General features: G+C 39.7%; 1 protein-coding gene across 1 annotated transcript in view; it reads left to right on the forward strand.

Moving 5' to 3' along the window:
* LOC134301300 (choline transporter-like protein 4) overlaps positions 1-23,473 on the forward strand; it is a 28,673-nt gene that overhangs the window by 1,372 nt on the left and 3,828 nt on the right. The window contains exons 2-21 of the mRNA XM_062985951.1: positions 2,438-2,486; positions 3,774-3,847; positions 3,962-4,040; positions 5,997-6,096; positions 6,279-6,410; positions 6,698-6,758; positions 6,831-7,020; positions 7,103-7,186; positions 8,262-8,374; positions 8,479-8,601; positions 8,738-8,837; positions 10,084-10,176; positions 10,484-10,583; positions 13,500-13,759; positions 13,842-13,936; positions 14,016-14,119; positions 15,691-15,764; positions 19,100-19,170; positions 19,262-19,356; positions 20,512-20,596. Coding sequence (XP_062842021.1) covers positions 2,438-2,486; positions 3,774-3,847; positions 3,962-4,040; positions 5,997-6,096; positions 6,279-6,410; positions 6,698-6,758; positions 6,831-7,020; positions 7,103-7,186; positions 8,262-8,374; positions 8,479-8,601; positions 8,738-8,837; positions 10,084-10,176; positions 10,484-10,583; positions 13,500-13,759; positions 13,842-13,936; positions 14,016-14,119; positions 15,691-15,764; positions 19,100-19,170; positions 19,262-19,356; positions 20,512-20,596 — 2,082 coding nt within the window. The remainder of the gene's footprint in view (positions 1-2,437; positions 2,487-3,773; positions 3,848-3,961; positions 4,041-5,996; positions 6,097-6,278; positions 6,411-6,697; positions 6,759-6,830; positions 7,021-7,102; positions 7,187-8,261; positions 8,375-8,478; positions 8,602-8,737; positions 8,838-10,083; positions 10,177-10,483; positions 10,584-13,499; positions 13,760-13,841; positions 13,937-14,015; positions 14,120-15,690; positions 15,765-19,099; positions 19,171-19,261; positions 19,357-20,511; positions 20,597-23,473) is intronic.

Consider the following 23,473-nt stretch of genomic DNA (forward strand, 5'->3'; position numbering starts at 1 on the left):
GAAAGCAGGCTAGAAAAGTATGTAGAGAAATAAATGGACTACAGTCAGTAATTGTAGAACTACAAAGTGCTTCTATATGGTAAGTGGAGCTGATAAAATTGACAGTGAGTGTAGAAACCAGGAGGTGGTTTTAATGTTATGGCTGATCAGAGTATATACTACATATAAACCTGATTTTTGGAAATAAATTAACATTCATTTTATAGATAAAAAGAAACATTGTGTTGATTCCTAAATTTAAATCTAACATATATTTCTTACAAACTTTTTGGGTTCCATTTAGAGATTTACATTTACATTTTCAGCATTTAGCAGATGCTTTTATCCAAAGCGACTTACACGATGAGCGGAACACGATGAGCAATTGAGGGTTAAGGGCCTTGCTCAGGGACCAAACGGTGGCAACTTGGTGGTGGCGGGGCTTGAACCGGCAACCTTCTGTTTACTAGTCCAGTACCTTACAACATTTTTTGTTGTATTAAAACAGTAGAATTTATTAGAACTAAATTATGCAGTTACCAAAACGTCTTACTACATTTACATTTTCAACATTTAGCAGACGCTTTTATCTAAAGCGACTTGCAGTACAGTTACAGTATACAATCTGAGCAATTGAGGGTTAAGGGCCTTGCTCAAGGGCCCAACAACAGCAACCTGGCAGTGGTGAGGCTTGAAACAGCGACCTTTTGATTACTAGTCCAGTACCTTAACCACTAGGCTACGGCTTGTAACAACCTGTTTCATGTAAAAAGTTAAATTATATTATTTAAACATAAACTTGCAAGTTCAACATAACAAATGTGTATAAATAAATATATAAACTTTCTTATATAAAGAATTTTTCAGGACTTCTAAAACTGTTTAAAATTTTTCAATGGCCATTTTTCAATGGCTATCATTCGCACTGTCCACAGGGACCAATTTTCCTTTTTTATGTCCAAGGAGGTTGGCTACAGTCTAATGCAGCCTTTCTCAACCGGGGTGCTGTCTGGCTTCGTCAGGGGTGCCGTCAAAAGTATTTTGACGTTACTGATATTGAAAATGAAATAAATTTAAAATACAAAAAAGTCAACTTATCATGAAAATGTAGACCATTAGCCGCATCAAACATCAAAAAAAAAATTTCTGGGAGCCGTTATAATATATATTTATAGTTCTTATCGGCTGTAATTCAACCATTCCGCTTCCATCAGTAGAGGGAATTAATCAGTCATAATAAGAGCTGTTTATTATCGATATTCAAATCACTTTCAGTATCGCGGAGAGAGCAAGCGACACACACACACACACACACACACACACAGAGAGAGAGAGAGGTAATTACCTAATTAATGTAAATATTATTTTTATTGTTATTATTTTGCACTGTTTTTATTAATATTTTATTCTATTTTATATTTTTGCACATGTAACTGTTTTGTATATATTTGTTCTTTTTTATTGTTATTGTTATTATTTCTCTCTAACTTGCTTTGGCAATACAAATGTCCTTATTTGTCATGCCAATAAAGCTTCTTTTGAGTTTAAGTTTGAGAGCCGTAACCAAGCTACAGAGAAACCATGCAGACAATGAGCAGTGCTAGTGGTATAATGACAAATAATTGAGAAATAAACTATGAATCTGATTGGTTCATGGCACATATGTTTTAAAGCAGAAACAAACACGGGCTCATCTCTGCACAAGAGAGGATTTTTCTGAAACTTAATGCAATGCAACCACAGTACGTCTCTTCCCTGTAGTGTTTTGTGTGTTAGCAGTACTAGGGAAGTTTTTTAATACATTTTAGACTGGGGTGACTTGAGATTTTGAAAACTTTTAAAGGGTGCCGTGACTGAAAAAAGGTTGAGAAACACTGGTCTAATGAACCTGAAACTTTAACAGTAGTCACCGGAACAACAAGCTGCTTGGGTGCTTTTAATGTTATCACTGTTTAGGATGAATGAAGTATTGTTACAATAAGCTGTAAGGGTACCAGCAAATCTGTCCACATCTGTAGATTTATTCATCTGCATTATTAAATGATTTTAAAATAAATAGTATGTGAGGGACATTGATCTCTGTATATTAAAGTTGGTCTCACAATAATAAATCAAATTGTACAAGACATATATACAAGAATCTTATAAATAGGCATACATTTATTCATTTAGTTTATGACAGTCTGCAACTCGTTAACAGCCATGAGTATTTGAACAGCCAATGTGTTGTACATGTTATTTCTATGACTGAGATAGACTAGAGTGCCGAATGTCAAATGAATGTTAAACTTTACTTCAGTATTAGTTTAGTAGTTTAGACTTATTATACAGTAACTTGGTGTACCATTTTATATACAGTATATTAATGTATCATGATAAAAGAGATTAACTACTACTTATATTAAAACAAACTAATTAATATTTTAAATTAAATAATTATTTAACCATTTTCCTTCAGATAAGTGTGCTTCATTTAAGCCATTTTGGAACGGACCAGTTCGTAAAAGGTAAGACCAAAAACCCCTAATTATTTAGCTATTGCTTTTACTTGCACATAAGAACACACAGTTTAACATAATGGTTTTAACTACAGGATGTGTAGAACACAATTATACACTGATCAGCCATAATATTAAAACCACCTCCTTGTTTCTACACTCACTGTCTATTTTATCAGCTCCACTTACCATATAGGAGCACTATATGACTGTAGTCCATCTGTTTCTCTGCATGCTTTGTTAGCCTGCTTTCACCCTGTTCTTCAATGGTCAGGACCACCACAGAGCAGGTATTATTCAGGTGGTGGATCATTCTAAGCACTGCAGTGACACTGACATGGTGGTGGTGTGTTAGTGTGTGTTGTGCTGGTGTGAGTGGATCAGAGTTTTTAAATACCGTGTCCACTCACTGTCCACTCTATTAGACTCTCCTACCTAGTTGGTCCACCTTGTAGATGTAAAGTCAGAGACGATCGCTCATCTATTGCTGCTGTTTTGAGTTGGTCATCTTCTAGACTTTCATCAGTGGTCACATATTAAAGCATATTTATTATGAAATTCAGGGCTTCTTTGATTTATTTTCTTTCTTTATTTTGTAAAAACTGTTGTATAAAAGCAATAGAACACTTGAGGTCGTGTGTTATCGCGAATAACATCACGGCTGTGATGATCTACGGCACTCGCCTTCGGCTTGTGCCTGCGACCGAATCACAGCCGTGATGTTATTTATGATAACACACTCCTTCTCGTGTTCTATTGCTTAAATATTTCCTTTACACACTGTACACAAACTTACAACAAGCTTTCTGACCAGTCGGTATTGCACGATGTATGAGAACTTTAGACATGGAAAGGCATTGTGGCGTCCTGGCATCAAGCATCCTATCTCAGATCACCATTTCAGCCGATCTATATTTATTACAGAACACAGTACACTGCTGTATATAAATTTCAAAATTTGCTAGAAATGTTATTAATGGTTTAAAGGTGACATTAAAGTAATATCTAAAGATGACTGATACAACCCACTACCAGAACAGTATGCTTAAAATATCAGTAAGGGGCGACTCCTCGCTTAGCAACCAATTTGCCTAATGACCAAGTCATAGGAACGGAACTCACCTACACTTGACATTGTTAAGTGAGGAGTGTCTGTATATTAACCCTACAATAACCTGAAACTCCCTTTAACTATCTCTCTGTGTTTAAGCTTAAACTGGTCGAGTCCCGTACATCATAGCTTTAGCCTAATTATTTAAATTAGATATAGACTTTCATGTACTTACCTTTGTTTAGGAATTGTACCGACATCATTTGGTGTGTGATCTTTATGGCTGCTACAGTAGGCTACATGATAATTGGTGTCTTAGGTAAGAAGTACTGTTAAATGATAAATGAAGATATTGTTTATCTCTTATTCACCTGTGTTTAACTTTGTCAGTAACTTTAACTGTAACATTAACCTGACTGTATTTATGCAATAGCTTGGCTGTATGGAGACCCACGTCATATTCTTTATCCCCAAAACTCCACTGGAATGTTATGTGGAGTGGAAGTTAATGTGTAAGTCCCTCAGGATTAGACTACAGATTTGTACTGGATAAATATTGCCTAGAATGTATTTGCTATAGTGACTGACGTGTGAGTCAGAGTAGGGCTGGGCTGGGCAGGCTGGAATGTGATGAAAATAAAATAGCAGGCGACCAGGTGGCACAGCAGGATATTCCGCTAGCACACCAGCGCAGAGATTCTGAACTCCTCGGTTCGAAACTCAGCATTGCCACCAGTCGGCTGGACGCTATCTAGCGGGCATAATTGGCAGTGCCTGCAGCAGACACGGTTCTGCTAGGGCGGGATGGCCGGACTATGTGGGTGGGGTCTTCGAACGCTGTGTAAGGACCCTGATTAGCAGATAGAGAGGCGCCTGTGCAGAGTGCATGGGTGGAAAAGGGTTCCGCTAAGGGCTGCACGTGGGTCGCTAAGGGCTGTAAGACTTTATTCCTGAAATATTACGACCCTATTCCTAAAATATTACAACCTTATTCCTGAAATATTATGATTTTATTCCTAAAACATTACGACTTTATTCCTGAAATATTACAGCTTTATTGCTGAAATATTATGACTTTATTCCTAAAATATTATGACATTATTCCTGAAATATTACAACTTTATTCCTGAAATATTACGACTTTATTCCTAAAATATTACGACTTTATTCCTGAAATATTACGACTTTATTCCTGAAATATTACAGCTTTATTCCTGAAATATTATGACTTAATTCCTGAAATATTATGACTTAATTCCTGAAATATTATGACTTTATTCCTAAAATATTACGACTTTATTCCTGAAATATTACGACTTTATTCCTGAAATATTACGACTTTATTGCTGAAATATTATGACCTTATTCCTAAAATATTACGACATTATTCCTGAAATATTACGACTTTATTCCTGAAATATTACGACTTTATTCCTAAAATATTACGACATTATTCCTTAAATATTACGACTTTATTCCTAAAATATTACGACTTTATTCCTGAAATATTACAACTTTATTCCTGAAATATTACGACTTTATTCCTGAAATATTACAGCTTTATTCCTGAAATATTATGACTTAATTCCTGAAATATTATGACTTTATTCCTGAAATATTACGACTTTATTCCTGAAATATTATGACTTAATTCCTGAAATATTATGACTTAATTCCTGAAATATTATGACTTTATTCCTGAAATATTACGACTTTATTCCTGAAATATTATGACTTTATTTCTGAAATATTACGACTTTATTCCTGAAATATTATGACTTTATTAATGAAATATTACGACTTTATTTCTGAAATATTACGACTTTATTCCTAAAATATTATGACTTTATTCCTGAAATATTATGACTTTATTCCTGAAATATTATGACTTTATTCCTGAAATATTATGACTTTATTCCTGAAATATTATGACTTTATTCCTGAAATATTATGACTATATTTCTGAAATATTACGACTTTGTTCCTGAAATATTATGACTTTATTAATGAAATATTACGACTTTATTTCTGAAATATTACGACTTTATTCCTGAAATATTACGACTTTATTCCTAAAATATTACGACTTTATTCCTGAAATATTATGACTTTATTCCTGAAATATTATGACTTTATTCCTGAAATATTATGACTTTATTCCTGAAATATTATGACTATATTTCTGAAATATTACGACTTTGTTCCTGAAATATTATGACTTTATTAATGAAATATTACGACTTTATTTCTGAAATATTACGACTTTATTCCTGAAATATTACAACTTTATTCCTGAAATATTATGACTTTATTCCTGAAATATTACAACTTTATCCTCAAAGTCGACTTTTTTTTTAACAGTAGCCTTAAAATGATGTAAGTTTTAGGTATTTTAAATAAAGATTTACATTTGTAAATCAATTACATTTGTAAAAGTCTTAAAGCTACATTTAATTCTTACTTCTCAGTGACAAACCCTACATTTTCTACATCAATGTGCTGAAGTGTGCAACTACAAGTAACATAACAGCTTCCACTTCTTATGGTCTCCACTGTCCTACCACTCAGGTCAGATTTTCATACATTACACTATTGTTTGTGATAGTAAGGATGTGGTGGGCAATACAATAATCACTTTGCTGGAAATGTAGTTCTGAATGAAACCGTCAAAGAATTTCGCAGTGATCTGTACCTTTGCCCATAACTTAGGCAAATGTTGATGTCCCTTTTTTTGACTTACATGTATATAGGTGTGTGTTAAACAATGTCCATCTGAGTTCTGGAAGTTGCCTCCTGATGCATTTACTGCACATGCCCAACCAAAAGACTTCTTCCAGCAGCAGTATTGTGATTCCAGTCTTGACCTGGCCCACACAACAAAGGTAAAACAGTACACTTCAGGGTTAATACAGACTGATATAGTAGTGTGCACAGTCTAGATAGAATAAGTAATATGAACAGCTTTATCTGGATGTTATTACCACACTCTCAATGGTGTCCCATTGACATTTATGTGACACACTTAAAGCCTTGTGTACATTAAATTTAGGTTATTTAAATTTAGATTTAAATTGTAAATAGTCTGGACATCTAACTAACTGGTAATCTATTTATTGGCTAAGAGTCATTCGCTCAATTTTATTAAGTTTTATTATTAATTCTAACACAGAGTGTTCAAGACATCCTTGATCAGGACCTTTGCCCTGATTTCTACACCCCAAGTAAACCAGGTATGAACTATACTATATTTACAGAACCTATGATTAATATGAGTTTTTATTATAGACTTTCTTTCTCTGTAGTACTGGGAAGATGCCTGCCAAGCTTTGACTTCAATCATATTCCATCAAACTTTACTCTTCAAGAGCACACTATTAATAACATGAACAATGCTACAAATGTTACTCAAGAGCACGGCATCAACAACATGAACAATGCTACAAACGTTACTCTTCAAGAGCGCACTATCAAGGCCATAAAGGATGCTACAGAGTAACACTGTTTAAAAACATTGTTTGATGATTTTGATCTTAAAGTTCTGGCGTTCATTGATACAAATGTGTTGTGTATGTAGCTCTCTTGTTTCAGGATTTAATGTCTATTCAGTGGCAGAGCGTATCTTTATAGAACTTGCTACCTCATGGTATTGGATATTATTGTAAGTATTCTTTTCTTCAAAAAAAGTAAGATCTAAAACTCAAATCAATTATCAATATACACCAATCAGTCATAACATTAAAACCACCTCCTTGTTTCTACACTCTACATTCCATTTTATCAGCTCCACTTACCATATAGAAGCACTGTAGTCCTATGTTTCACCCTGTTCTTCAATGGTCAGGACCCCCCCCACAGGACCACCACAGAACAGGTATTATCCAGGTGGTCGATCATTCTCGGCACTGTTGGCTGGATATTTTTGGTTGGTGGACTATTCTCAGTCCAGCAGTGACAGTGAGATGTTTTTTTTTTTTTACCCCTTTTTCTCCCACTTTTTAGCGCATCCAATTTCTACCAGTCAATCATCCTCTCACTAATGCTGGTCCCTGCTCCTGATTGGGCAGGACGAGGCTGCTCCACGCCCCCTCCGAAACGTCACCTACACTTGATGAGCGCAGTGCGGTACAGCACTGTGCACGGAGGGCCACACCCCCCTACCGCACTCCCTCCCGTCTCCGTGCAGGCGCCCCCAACCAGGTCATAATCGCACTAGTCTGAGAGAGAGTCCCCATCCGGCTTTAGTCCCGCCCCTTATCTGAACAACAGGCCAATCGTTGTTCATGTAGCCACTCAGCCTCAGCCGGCAAGGCAGAGCCGAGATTCGATACGATGTATTAGAGATCTCAGCTCTGGTGAACAGCGTGTGTTTTACCGCTGCGCCACCTGAGCGGCTAGTGAGGTGTTTAAAAACTCCATCAGCGCTGCTGTGTCTTATCCACTCATACCAGCACAACACACACTAACACACCACCACCATGTCAGTGTCACTGCAGTGCTGAGAATCATCCACCACCCAAATAATACCTACTCTGTAGTGGTCCTGTGGGGGTCCTGACCACTGAAGAACAGGACAGATGGACTACAGTCAATAATTGTAGACCTACAAAGTGCTCCTATATGGGTGGGGGTTGATAAAATGGACAGTTAGTCTAGAAACAAGGAGGTGGTCATAATGTTATGTCTGATCGGTGTATATTGTTCTTCATATATTTTAACAGACGTTTCTTTTTTAGAGGTCTGCTGGCTGCTATGAGTGTCTGTGTGGCATTTCTGTTGCTTATGACATACTTCATGTCCGTGCTGGTTTGGGTTCTTATTGTAGGTGTTCTGATTGTGGGAGCATATGGTAGGTGGCTTGTTTTTTACACCAGTAAGTCTTAATAATGGTACGTCCTACACGTGCTGGGATGAAATATAGATTAAATATGTTGTCTGTTGTTTCTGTCTCAGGTATTTACTATTGTTATAAGGAATACAGCAACTACGTACTTTCAAAACTTACCTTTGGTGACCTGACCTTTAATTCTGAATTCTCCACCTTCCTTCAAGTAAAAGAGACCTGGCTAGCTTTCTGTAAGTGCTTTTACCTTTTAAGTGCTAACAGTAAAGGATTACTTCAAGTCAAGGATTTAAAGAACAATGGAATTCCTGTATGTATTGTACATTTATAAGCCAAAAAACCTAATGCTGTGTATACAATGTTTGGCAGTGGTAATTCTGTGCCTGGTGCAGTTTGTCATGTTGCTGCAGCTTATACGTCTAAGGAAAACGATCTCTTTTTCTTTGGCACTGATGGAGGAGTCCAGCAGGTAGCAAGTCTTTGTCATTGTAATGAAAAAGAGCAATTCTGGTAATCTTTATTTGGCATATACATCGACCAGGCATAACATTATGACCACTGACAGGTGAAGTGAATAACACTGATTATCTCTTCATCCCGGCACCTGTTAGTGGGTGGGATATATTAGGCAGCAAGTGAACATTTTATCTTCAAAGCAGGAAAAATGATCAACCGTAAGGATTTGAGCGAGTTTAAGAAGGGCCAAATTGTGATGGCTAGACGACCGGCGACAGGGTCATGGGCAACCAAGACTCATTGATGCACGTGGGGAGCGAAGGCTGGTCCGTGTGGTCCGATCCTACAGACGAGCTACTGTAGCTCAAATTGCTGAAGAAGTTAATGCTGGTTCTGATAGAAAGGTGTCAGAATACACAGTGTATCGCAGTTTGTTATGTATGGGGCTGCATAGCTGCAGACCAGTCAGGGTGCCCATGCTGACCCCTGTCCACCGGCAAAAGCACCAACAATGGGCATGAGATCATGGGAACTGGACCGCGAAGCAATAGAAGAAGGTGGCCTGGTCTGATGAATCACGTTTTCTTTTACATCACGTGGATGGCCGGGTGCGTGTGCATCACTTACCTGGGGAACACATGGCACCAGGATGCACTATTGGAAAAAGGCAAGCCGGCGGAGGAAGTGTGATGCTTTGGGCAATGTTCCGCTGGAAAACCTCAGGTCCTGCCATCCATGTGGATGTTACTTTGACACGTACCGTCTACCTAAGCATTGTTGCAGACCATGTACACCCACCCTTTCATGGAAACAGTATTCCCTGATATCTGTGGCCTCTTTCAGCAGGATAATGCTCCCTGCCACAGAGCAAAAATGCTTCAGGAATGGTTTGAGGAGCACAACAACGAGTTTGAGGTGTTTACTTGGCCTCCAAATTCCCCAGATCTCAATCCAATCGAGCATCTGTGGGACGTGCCGGACAAACAAGTCCGATCCATGAAGGCCCCACCTCACAACTTATAGGAGTTAAAGGATCTGCTGCTGACATCTTGGTGCCAGATACCACAAGCACACCTTCAGGGGCCTAGTGGAGTCCGTGCCTCGACGGGTCAGGGTTGTTTTGGCAGCAAAAAGGGGACCAACACAATATTAGGTCATAATGTTATGCCTGATCGGTTTAAAAAATTTCAATTTTAAATATGTATATAATGACTATGTTATGCAAGAGCTTGGTTGACTGTGTTGGTAACTGTGTGTAGGGTGGTGTGTTATGTGACGTCCACACTTGTGTACCCATTTGTCACATTTGTGCTGGTGGTGTTGTGCGTGTCCTACTGGGTTATTATTAACCTGTATCCTTTCTCTCAGTGTCAATTAAAAATTTTTATATATGCCACTTTGTGTAGTGTTTTCACACATAAGCAAGATACCCATGCTGTGCCGTGACAAACGTTGGCTACTTCACTTTTTGCTGATACTAAATCTGGAAGGTACTTTTTGATCTTTAGCAGAAGCTACACAACCTGAAATGTGGATCTCTATATATACCCACAGCATGGTTAATTTTATCATGCAGAATGGCCAGATGCCTTTCGAAAGAATCTAGTTATAAATATAATATGATTTTATTTGTCAATTACTGGCCTTGACTCTTCGTAGTTATTTAACCACTTCTGGAACTTCAGTGTACCATGTCATCTCCCTCAACTACCCCATATCCAACTGTCATGCCATCACAGGTCAACGCTGCCTGCCACAGGTCAGTTACATACTCCCATAAACACTTAATACCAAATCATTTCTTTATAATTGTGATACACTGATCAGCCATAACATTAAAACCACCTCCTTGTTTCTACACTCACTGTCCATGTTATCAGCTCCACTTACCATATAGAAGCACTTTGTAGTTCTACAATTACTAACTGTAGTATATCTGTTTCTCTACATGCCTTTCACCCTGTTCTTCAATGGTCAGGACCATGGGTGGTAAAGCATTCTCAGCACTGCAGTGACACTGACATGGTGCTGGTATGAGTGGATCAGACACAGCAGTGCTTAAATACCGTGTCCACTCACTGTCCACTCTATTAATAATAATAATAATAATACATTTTATTTATATAGCGCTTTTCAAGATACTCAAAGACGCTTTACATAAGACAAATAATCAAAACAAATACGTACATACACCATACAAATCATAGTACAAAATCAAAATAGTACATCAACATCAAGAATAATTAAGATAAAAACAAAGAGAGCAGCATAAGACAGTTCATTAAAAATTAGCTAAATTATGAGAGAGAACAACAAATATAGAACAATTTCTTAAAATTAGACAGAAACAGGACAGATTTACATGCAATCAGGAAACTGAAAACTTTACAAGTTTTAGGATCTAGGACTTCACATTTCTGTCGTGATCTAAGTATAAAAACTATTAAAAAGAATAGCAAAAATAAAAGCATTTATTTTGTGTTGTTACAAGTTAAATGCCACTCTGAATAGATGAGTTTTGAGAAGTGACTTGAATTTGGACAGGTCAGGACAATCTCGTAGGTGTTTGGGGAGAGCATTCCATAAAGATGGAGCAGCTATGGAAAAGGCCCTGTCACCCCAGGTCCGGTGCTTGGTCCTAGAGGGTATGGACAGTAGGTTAGCCTCAGAAGAGCGAAGGCTACGGGAGGGAATGTGCTGATGGAGCAGGTCGGTGAGGTAGGATGGGGCCTGATTATGGAGAGCTTTGTGAGTGAATAGAAGAATTTTGAATTGAATGCGTTGAGCAACGGGAAGCCAATGAAGTTTTTGTAGAACAGGTGTAATATGATCACGGGAGCGAGTATGAGTAAGGAGGCGAGCAGCTGAATTCTGGATATACTGAAGTTTTTTTAGGATTTTGTTAGATGTACCATAAAGGATGCTATTGCAATAATCAATTCTGGATGTAATAAAAGCATGAATCAAGGTTTCGGCGGCAGAAAAGGAGAGTGATGGACGTAGACGTGCTATGTTTTTTAGATGAAAGAAAGCAGTTTTGGTGATGTGATTTACATGGCGGTCAAAAGAGAGGTTGCTATCAAAAATTACACCAAGATTTCGGATGTTAGAAGACGGAGACAAAGTGTCATTATCAATGGTAATTTGAAAATTTTTTGTGGTTTTTGCCAGGGTTGTAGGACCTACGATGATCATATCTGATTTTTCACAGTTTAATTTGAGGAAATTAGCTTTCATCCACAATTTCATTTCAGTGATGCAATTTGTCAGAGTGGAGTGAAGTTCAGTATTAATGGATTTGGAGGAGATGTAAAGCTGAATATCATCAGCATAGCAGTGGAAATGTAAACCATGCCGACGTATGATGTCACCAAGGGGGAGCATATAAAGAATAAACAAAAGGGGACCTAACACTGAGCCTTGGGGAACGCCTTGGGACAGTGGAGCAATGGCAGAACTACAATTGTTGATATTAACAAACTGTTGTCTGTTTATGAGATATGACCTTAACCACAAAAGGGCAGTACCAGTGATGTTGACAGAGGATTCAAGGCGGGACAGAAGAATGGAGTGATTAATGGTGTCAAAAGCTGCAGTAAGATCAAGGAGGACGAGAATATTAATTTGTCCAGAGTCTGAGGAAAGAAGAAGGTCATTTGTGACTTTGAGGAGGGCTGACTCAGTGCTGTGCTGGGGGCGGAAACCAGACTGAAATGATTCAAATAGATTATTGGAATTTAGGTGATCTTTGAGCTGTGAGGCAACAACACGTTCCAGTATTTTCGACAGAAATGGAAGATTGGAAATGGGCCGAAAGTTACTCATAATGTTAGAGTCAAGTCCAGGTTTTTTAAGTATGGGAGTAACAGCAGCCAATTTGAGTGATTGAGGGACTGAGCCAGAACTAAGAGAGGAATTGATTATCTCTGTGATAAGTGATGAGATAACTGGAAAACAACCCTTAACAAGTTTTGATGGAGCAGGATCCAAAACACAAGTGGAGCTTCGCATCCCTGTTAAGATCTCAGATAGGTCCAAAAGAGACACAGGTGAGAACTGAGACAGAGGCTGGGTAATAAATTGAGATGAGATAGGCGGGTAGTGGATTAGACACTTTTACCTAGTTGGTCCACCTTGTAGATGTAAAGTCAGAGACGATCGCTCATCTATCGCTGCTGTTTGAGTCGGTCATCTTCTAGACCTTCATCGGTGGTCACAGGATGCTGCCCACGGGGCGCTGTTGGCTGGATATTTTTGGTTGGTGGACTATTCTCAGTCCAGCAGTGACAGTGATGTGTTTAAAAACTCCATCAGCATTGCTGTGTCTTATCCACTCATACCAGCACAACACACACTAACACACCACCACCATGTCAGTGTCACCGCAGTGCTGAGAATCATCCACCACCTAAATAATACCTGCTCTGTGGTGATCCTGGGAGAGTCCTGACCATTGAAGAACAGGGTGAAAGGGGGGTAACAAAGCACTGGACTATAGTCAGTAATTGTAGAACTACAAAGTGCTTCTATATGGTAAGTGGAGCTGATAACATGGACAGTGAGTGTAGAAACAAGGAGGTGGTTTTAATGTTATGGCTGATCGGTGTATATGCATATTGTATGGATTAATTATACATCTCTCTTATATTGTGCACCAACTGTCTCTCTATTTCAGACCTTCAACGCTTCAGCCTATACCACGTGTCCTAATGTGCGCTGTGTATTTTTTAAATATGACAAAGATGGATTTTTCCAGAGAAATATGCTGTACATTTACATTTATAACATACTGGCCTTTAACTGGTATGTGAACTTCCTTGTCGCACTGGGCCAGTGCACACTGGCCGGGACCTTTGCCTCATACTACTGGGCCTTTAACAAACCTGCTGATATTCCCCCATCTCCTCTATTACAAGCTTTCAATCGGACCCTACGGTACAGTCTGTCTTTCTCATCATTGGTTTTAATTCATTGTCATACTATTATGTACTAATATGTCACTTTTGCTTTTTAAAAGGTTTCATGTTGGCTCTGTCGCATTTGGTGCCGTTTTCCTAACCACGTTTCAAGGTTTTCGGATCTCTCTGGAATATCTTGCAAACAGATTAAGGAGTACGAATATTTTTACAGTCTTCTCTTGATATATTTTGCCTTAATCTTTGTGATTTGACACTAATGTTATATTCCTCAGGCTGCCATAATTCATGTTCACGGTTTTTGATGACGTCCCTCAGATGCTGCTTCTGGTTTTTGGAGAAATTTCTCAAATTTTTCAACAGAAACACCTACATAATGGTATGTGCCGAAATATTAACTGACAAAAATACTTCAGTATACTTTAAGAATACTTGCAACCTTATTTAAATATATTTGTATTGACAAAATGTACTTTTACTTTGTTACATACAGTAATGTCCATCCTAGTATGTTCACATTTTAAATATAGTTCTGTTGAGCATGTAGAGCTTTATGTCAAAAACAAAGTTCTACTGTACAACCCCGAATCAGGAAAAGTTGGGACAGCATGGAAAATACAAATAATAAAAAACACAGTTTCTTACATTTACTTTGACTTTTATTTGATTGCAGACAGGATGAACCTGAGATATTTCATGTTTTATCTGCTCAACTTCATTTCATTTATTAATAAATGCAACACATTCCAAAAACGTAAAGCATTTACCACTTTGTAATGTTGCTATTCCTTTTCACCACACTTAAAAAACGTTTTGGCACAGAGGAGACCAAGTGATTTAGTGTTTCAGATTTTATTTTGTCTCATTGTTCCTGCAAACTCGTCTTAATATGTACGGGGTCGTTGTTGCATTTTTAGTTTTAAAATTCTCCACACATTCTATATTGGGGACAGGTCAGGACTGCAGGCAGGCCAGTCCAGTACCCGTACCCTCTTCTTCCACAGCCATGCCTTTGTAATGTGTGCAGCATGTGGTTTTGCATTGTCTCGTTAAAAAAATGCGTAGACGCCCTGGAAATGATGGTCCATCCTTGATGCCTCCGAGCCCAGAGAAGTTGACGCCGCTTCTGGACATGGTGAACATAAAGCTTCTTTTTTACTCAGTAAAGTTTGAAGTGGTATTTGTGCATGTCACTCTGTATTGTAGTGCTTGACAAAGGTTTGCCAAAGTAATCCCTCACCCATGTGGTTATATCAGCTATTGTTGAGTGGCGGTTCTTGATGCAGTGCCGTCTGAGGGATCGAAGATCACGGGCGTTCAGGTTAAGCTTGCGCTCTTGGCCTTTACGCACTGAAATTCCTCCTGATTACTTGAATGGTTTAATGATATTATGCACTGTAGAGGGAGAAATATGCAAATCCCTTCCAATCTATATTTGAGGTACATTGCTTTTAAACTTTTCAATAATTTTCTCACACATTTGTTGACAAACTGGAGATCCTCTGATCATCTTTACTCATCAAAGACTCAGCCTTTCGTGGATGCTGCTTTTGTACCAAACCATGATTACAATCACCTGTTTGGAATCACATCATTATTTAGTTTTTTCACCTCATTACTAGCCATAAATTGCCCCCGTCCCAACTTTTTTTTGGATTGTGTTGCAGGCCTGAAATGCAGGAATGGATGTTCATTAATAAATAAAATGAAGCTGAGCAGATAAAACATTAAATATCTCAGGTTCATCCTGTCTGCAATCAAATAAAAGTCAAACTAAATGTAAGGAACACTGCGTTTTTATTTTATTTGCATTTCCATATCTTTTCCATCCGAAAGTTGTGGGTTCAATACATAAGGTGTAAAGTAATCACAATATTCATCATTAAGAACATCAGCAGGTGGTACTCTGATGATGGTGCAGATGATTTTGTGTTTTGTGATTAATTGCAGATTGCTATACATGGAGACAATTTTTGGGAGTCTGCCAGGAGTTCACATATGCTGATAATTAGGAACATTAGTCGGTAAGCTCTCACACAGAAGCCCCAACACTGTTCTTATCTTGTGTGTTTGCTTGAACAGATTAGGTCAAAAGTTTTAGTGTCACCTGGGGGATTTTCCCCCCACTTTTTTCCCTGATCTAGTCGTGTCCAATTACCCTGAATGCGTCCTCTATATTGAATCGACCCTTCACCGCTGACTGAGGACATGCGCCCCCTCCGGCACGTATAGTCAGTACAGATTGCATTTTTCACCTGCTCGATTCGAGTTCATACACCGACGGGCGCTGTGTACGGAGGGTCACACCCCCATCAGCATTATTCCTCAGCCCTGTGCAGGCGCCATCAGTCAGCCAGCAGGGGCCGCAGTCGCACCAGTTATGAGGACCTATGATCCGACTTTCTTACCCTCTAACCCTGAACAACAGCCAATCGTTGTTCATGCAGCCGCCCAGCCCAGTCGGAAAGGCAGAGCTGAGATTCGATACGATGTATTCGAAACCCCAACTCTGGTGAGCTAGCGTACTTTACCGCTGCGCCACCTGAGCAGCCCAGAGAATGTACTTTTAAGTCTTTTTTATTAAAATGTGCAGAACCGTGCTTCCTAGTAGTATATTGTGAGTCTAAGGGTGTGTTAAAAAACCTAGTGATCTGCCTTACTGTCTACATGGGATAGAGTAGAGAGGATTCTAATAAGTCATCTACTTATAAGGCAGGTTATTCGAACGCACTACTTAGACAGCGATAAGATCGGGTTTCGCTTACTAAGCTAACACAGTTAGCATCATGCCATTCAAACCAATGGGATGAGGTGGCACAACGCGCTAGCATGTCAACTAACATCTCCCTCCGTGTACCGAACATGGTTAAATTGTTATTGACAAGCCCGAATTTGCAAATAAATACACTTGTACATGTTTCTACAAATTAAAAATCAATGATATAGTATTTACATTTGAAAATAAGTCCGTTCTTTGCTTCAGTCATGCCGCACTGAATGCTGGGATTGCCTTCACCGCCAAGGAAGCATCGGATGCTCCCTCGTTCTCCACTCAAAATACTTTTGAAATTTTAAGATACCTTACTAGGGAGGATATTAAGGCACCTAGGATTTCGAACAGCCTACTTCTCGGGAGCGCATAGGATGATGTAAAATGCTGCCTATGTAGAGAGCTCAATAGGTTTTCGAACACAGCCTATATAAATAAATAGGGCTAGTTTATAGGGCTAGCCCTTCGGTGAGAAATTTGTACCCTTAAACTCAACGTTTCCCTTAAACTCAACATGTTCAGTGTGTTTTTAAAAAAATTTTTTATTTAAATTCAAATTAACAATGAACAGTCACTTTGCAGTAAAACGTCATCAAAGTGTGAATATGAGACGAATATGCATTTGTGTGGAATAACCATCAGATTCACTTTGAAAGCATCTACATGTATCTGTGTTTAGCTGGATTTTCCTCACTGTTTCACTTTTAAACTTGTGTTAGAGCTCGGGGTTCTGAGAAATTGTAAGAATCAGCTGCTTTGTATTATGTGTGTGTTATTTTCAGTGTATAAGTGTCAAAAACAATCCCATTATTTTACATAAGCCTAAAAAAAAAATTCAATAATTTAGGAAATCTATGGACATATACAGTGTATCACAAAAGTGAGTACACCCCTCACATTTCTGCAGATATTTAAGTATATCTTTTCATGGGACAACACTGACAAAATGACACTTTGACACAATGAAAAGTAGTCTGTGTGCAGCTTATATAACAGTGTAAATTTATTCTTCCCTCAAAATAACTCAATATACAGCCATTCATGTCTAAACCACCGGCAACAAAAGTGAGTACACCCCTAAGAGACTACACCCCTAAATGTCCAAATTGAGCACTGCTTGTCATTTTCCCTCCAAAATGTCATGTGACTTGTTAGTGTTACTAGGTCTCAGGTGTGCATAGGGAGCAGGTGTGTTCAATTTGGTAGTACAGCTCTCACACTCTCTCATACTGGTCACTGAAAGTTCCAACATGGCACCTCATGGCAAAGAACTCTCTGAGGATCTTAAAAGACGAATTGTTGCGCTACATGAAAATGGCCAAGGCTACAAGAAGACTGCCAACACCCTGAAACTGAGCTGCAGCACAGTGGCCAAGATCATCCAGCGTTTTAAAAGAGCAGGGTCCACTCAGAACAGACCTCGCGTTGGTCGTCCAAAGAAGCTGAGTGCACGTGCTCAGCGTCACATCCAACTGCTGTCTTTGAAAGATAGGCGCAGGAGTGCTGTCAGCATTGCTGCAGAGATTGAAAAGGTGGGGGGTCAGCCTGTCAGTGCTCAGACCATACGCCGCACACTACATCAAATTGGTCTGCATGGCTGTCACCCCAGAAGGAAGCCTCTTCTGAAGTCTCTACACAAGAAAGCCCGCAAACAGTTTGCTGAAGACATGTCAACAAAGGACATGGATTACTGGAACCATGTCCTATGGTCTGATGAGACCAAGATTAATTTGTTTGGTTCAGATGGTCTCAAGCATGTGTGGCGGCAATCAGGTGAGGAGTACAAAGATAAGTGTGTCATGCCTACAGTCAAGCATGGTGGTGGGAATGCCATGGTCTGGGGCTGCATGAGTGCAGCAGGTGTTGGGGAGTTACATTTCATTGAGGGACACATGAACTCCAATATGTACTGTGAAATACTGAAGCAGAGCATGATCCCCTACTCCGGAAACTGGGTCGCAGGGCAGTGTTCCAGCATGATAATGACCCCAAACACACCTCTAAGACGACCACTGCTTTATTGAAGAGGCTGAGGGTAAAGGTGATGGACTGGCCAAGCATGTCTCCAGACCTAAACCCAATAGAACATCTTTGGGGCATCCTCAAGCGGAAGGTGGAGGAGCGCAAAGTCTCGAATATCCGCCAGCTCCATGATGTCGTCATGGAGGAGTGGAAAAGCATTCCAGTGGCAACCTGTGAAGCTCTGGTAAACTCCATGCCCAGGAGAGTTAAGGCAGTTCTGGGAAATAATGCTGGCCACACAAAATATTGACACTTTAGGAACTTTCACTAAGGGGTGTACTCACTTTTGTTGCCGGTGGTTTAGACATTAATGGCTGTATATTGAGTTATTTTGAGGGAAGAATAAATTTACACTGTTATATAAGCTGCACACAGACTACTTTTCATTGTGTCAAAGTGTCATTTTGTCAGTGTTGTCCCATGAAAAGATATACTTAAATATCTGCAGAAATGTGAGGGGTGTACTCACTTTTGTGATACACTGTACATATTTTGTCTACTTTTAAATGTTGTGTCTACACATTTGATTGTTATAAGTTCACACACAGCACATGTTGTGATTTACAGGGTGTTGGTGCTTGACAGTGTTACTGACACACTGCTATTTTTTTGCAAGTTGCTGGTGATTGGAGCAATTGGTAAGACATTTTAATTATTTATTCACATGCATTTAAGGAAAGTGAAAACCTGCAGACTATTTAAGTCAAGCTTTTCTTTATTTGATTTTAGGTGTACTGGCCTTTATGTTTTTCTCTGGACACACTGAACTACCAAAAAACATATTCCAGGCCAAGATGCTGCATTACAACTGGGTGACCATTACCGTACGTACTGCTATTGGCATGGGTTTGGTTTAAACGTTGGTAGGGACAATTGGGTGAAATAAAATGTAACAGACTGGGTGCATACCAGAGATGGGGACTCGTTTCAAATGACTCTGACTCATGACTCGTGAACTTGTGAACAACAAGAGTTACTAGTGTCAGCATGTGTTAACATTAGTTACGTGTGACAATTTGATCAGCCATAACATTAAAACCACCTCCTTGTTTCTACACTCACTGTCCATTTTATCAGCTCCACTTACCATATAGAAGCACTTTGTAGTTCTACAATTACTGACTGTAGTCCATCTGCTTCCCTACATGCTTTGTCAGCCCCCTTTTATGCTGTTCTTCAATGGTCAGGCCTCTCCACTACAGGACCACTACAGAGCAAGGAAGGTGGTGGTGTGTTAGTGTGTGTTGTGCTAGTATGAGTGGATCAGACAAAGCAGCGCTGCTGGAGTTTTTAAACACCTCACTGTCCCTGCTGGACTGAGAATAGTCCACCAACCAAAAATATATCCAACCAAAAATATATCCAACCAATAGCGCCCCGTGGGCAGCGTCCTGTGACCACTGATGAAGGTCTAGAAGATGACCGATGAACTCAAACAGCAGCAATAGATGTGCAATTGTCTCTGACTTTACATCTACAAGGTGGACCAACTAGGTAGGAGTGTCTAATTGAGTGGACAGTGAGTGGACATATTTAAAAACTCCAGCAGCGCTGCTGTGTCTGATCCACTCATACCAGCACAACACACACTAACACCACCACCATGTCAGTGTCACTGCAGTGCTGAGAATGAGCCACCACCTAAATAATACCTGCTCTGTAGTGGTCCTGTGGGGGTCCTGACCATTGAACAGCATGAAAGGGGGCTAACAAAGCATGCAGAGAAACAGATGGACTACAGTCAGTAATTGTAGAACTACAAAGTGCTTCTATATGGTAAGTGGAGCTGATAGAATGGACAGTGAGTGTAGAAACAAGGAGGTGATTTTAATTTTATGGCTGATCAGTACTTTTGGTGAACAACCATATCAGTTCTAGTTGACTTTTAGTTACGGTCATTTAAAAACATGAATCTATGTGAATGCATTACTGTGGTCAAGCATTAAATATAGTGTGTTTGTGCTGTTGCTGTATTTCAGGTGGTGTTGGTGGGAACTTACTTTATTGCTCAGGGCTTCTTCAGTGTGTACAGCATGTGCGTGGACACTCTCTTCCTCTGCTTTTGTAAGTATCATTGACACATCCATACCTAAACAGTGGACACACACACACAATAGAGGTCATATGAACATGATTTTCTTCTATTAAAAATGGCAAAAGGTTAATAGCAGACTGTTTGTGCACATAGAGAACCGAATGTGCAGCAGTAGCAATAAGGATTGCATTCTATTTCCTGTCCTACTTTCATGCCCCCTCCGACACGTGGGCAGCAGCCGTACGCATCTTGCCACTTACTTGACGAGTGAATATGTGAATCAGCACTGTGTATGGAGAGACACACCCTGATAAACGTACTCTTTTCTCGTCTCTGTGCAGGCGCCAATCAATCAGCCAGCAGAGGTTGTAGTTGCATCAGTCATGAGAGAGACCCTATCCGGCTTAATATCCCACCTCTATCTGAACAACAGGCCAATCGTTGTTCATGTGGCTTCTCAGCCCAGCCGGCAGGCAGAGCTGAGACTCCATATGATGTATTCGAGATCCCAGCTCTGGTGTTCTAGCGTGTGTTTTTACCCCTGCGCCACCTGAGCGGCTTAAACTGATGGTCTTTTTTGTCTAAATGAAATGTCCACATGAAGAAAACAGGATTTGTGAGACCAGTCAATCTTTTTCCATTGCTCCGGTGCTTTTGACTATGGACACGTCCACTTCGACTGCCCTGTGACTGCGCAGCCCCATTTACAAAAGAGTTGATGCACTGTGTGTTGTGATGCATTTCCTTCTTTTAGTAGAATGAAAATGATCTGCAACCTAAGCCACAGTAGCCCCTTTGTTGGTTTGTACCAGACGCTATAGTCTGGGGTTTGTGGCTTGTCTCTACTCTGACCACTGTCAGTGGGTACATACCACGGCTACCCACTGCATCAAAACTGGAACAATGGATGAAGGTGACCTGGTCTGATAAATCATCTGAATGGCTTTGGAATAGCTAGGGTAAGATATGTATTTAAGATACACTATGGGAACCAGACAAGCTGGTGAGTGTAAGACATTGTTTTGCTCCAAACCTCTGGGTCCTGAAATTCATGTGGATGTCACTTTGACACATACCAGCTACCTAAATATTACTGCAGACTAAGTACACGCCGTCATAGCAATGGTATTTCCTAATGACAGTTCTCTTTCAGCTTTATAATGCACCCTGCCACACTGGTCCCCCAGGTCTCAATTCTAATCAAGTACCCTGTGAGATGTACTGCACAAGCAACCCATGGCAACCCCACCTTACAACTTACAGGACTTAAAGGATTCACTGTTAATGTCTTGGTGCCAAATGCCACAAGACATCTTCAGAGGTCTTGAAGTAACGAACAATGACCTAAGCTAAGGCTATAGACAACTGCACGTTTTTTGGGATCCTTTGTCAATGAGACTTTACTGACTTCTTTGGAGGAACTTAAGCAAGCTGCCTACTCCTGGATTGACAAACATACTCTAAATGGTTAAAAGTATGTGGACACCTGACTACGAAGTTGTATGATATACCATTACTAGCTGCTTGATTCACCACAGCCCTGACTTGAGCAAGCTGAGAGTGAAAAACATTAATGGAAATATATAATACACCATACATCAGTATCAGCCGACACACAGAGGAGACAACTGTTGAGTTCAAAATAACAACCTGCTAACTAAATAGTGAAATTACCAATCAGCCAATGGCAAGGCTACTATTTCAAATACAGTAAGATATGTATTATGTATGCATTTAGCAGACGCTTTTATCCAAAGTACTGTGACTATGTTGTCTAAGGAATTGAGGGTTATGGGCCTTGCTCAAGGGCCCAACAGTGGCAACCTGGCAGTGGTGGGGCTTAATCCTTTCGATTACTAGTCCAGTATCTCAACCGCTAGGCTACAACTGCCCTACAGCTAGGTGGCTTATAACCATTTACATTTTCAGCATTTAGCAGACGCTTTTTATCCAAAGTGACTTACAGTTTAAGCAACTGAGGGTTATGGGCCTTGCTCAAGGGCCCAACAGTGGCAACCTGGCAGTGGTGGGGTTTGAACCAGCGACCTTCTGCTTACTAGTCCAGTACCTTAACCGCTAGGCTACAACTGCCCTACATGCGTTTGTATGCATTCTGTAAAACTGTCCATATTATTTATTTGCAGCGTAGCGCAGCCCTAATCATGCACTGTATACACTGACCACTGACTGGTGAAGTGAATAACACTGAATATCTCTTTATCACGGCACCTGTTAGTGGGTGGGATATATTAGGCAGCAAGTGAACATTTTATCCTTAAAGTTGATGTTAGAAGCAGGAAAAATGGACAAGCGTAAGGATTTGAGGAGTTTGACAAGGGCCAGATTGTGATGGCTAGACGACTGGGTCAGAGCATCGCCAAAACCCCACCCCACCTTCTCATGGGGTGTTCCCGGTCTGCAGTGGTCAGTATCTATCAAAAGCAGTCCAAGGAAGGAACAGTGGTAAACCGGCAACTGGATCATGGGCGGCCAAGGCTCAAATGATGCACGTGGGGAGCGAAGGCTGGTCCGTGTGGTCCGATCTAACAGATGAGCTACTGTAGCTCAAATTGATGAAGTTAACGCTGGTTCTGATAGAAAGGTGTCAGAATACACGGTGCATCACAGATGCAGGGCTGCTTTGGCAGCAAAAGGGGGACCAACACAATATTAGAAAGATGGTCATAATGTTATGACTGATCAGTGTATATTCAACTTAATACATTCTTCACATTTCATATTTATTTAATTTGAAGTCATACTTATTCTATTTTCTTCTATTTGTATTGATTAAATACATGTTTAATAAGTGCATTATTTAGACATTATTAAAAGGGCATTTGCAATTAAAATCATCCAAAGGTTGGCACATATCTAACAGTGTGTTGCATCTGCAGTCTACACAT

This window comes from Trichomycterus rosablanca, chromosome 23, assembly GCF_030014385.1.
Source record: "Trichomycterus rosablanca isolate fTriRos1 chromosome 23, fTriRos1.hap1, whole genome shotgun sequence".
In the NCBI taxonomy this organism is placed as follows: domain Eukaryota; kingdom Metazoa; phylum Chordata; class Actinopteri; order Siluriformes; family Trichomycteridae; genus Trichomycterus; species Trichomycterus rosablanca.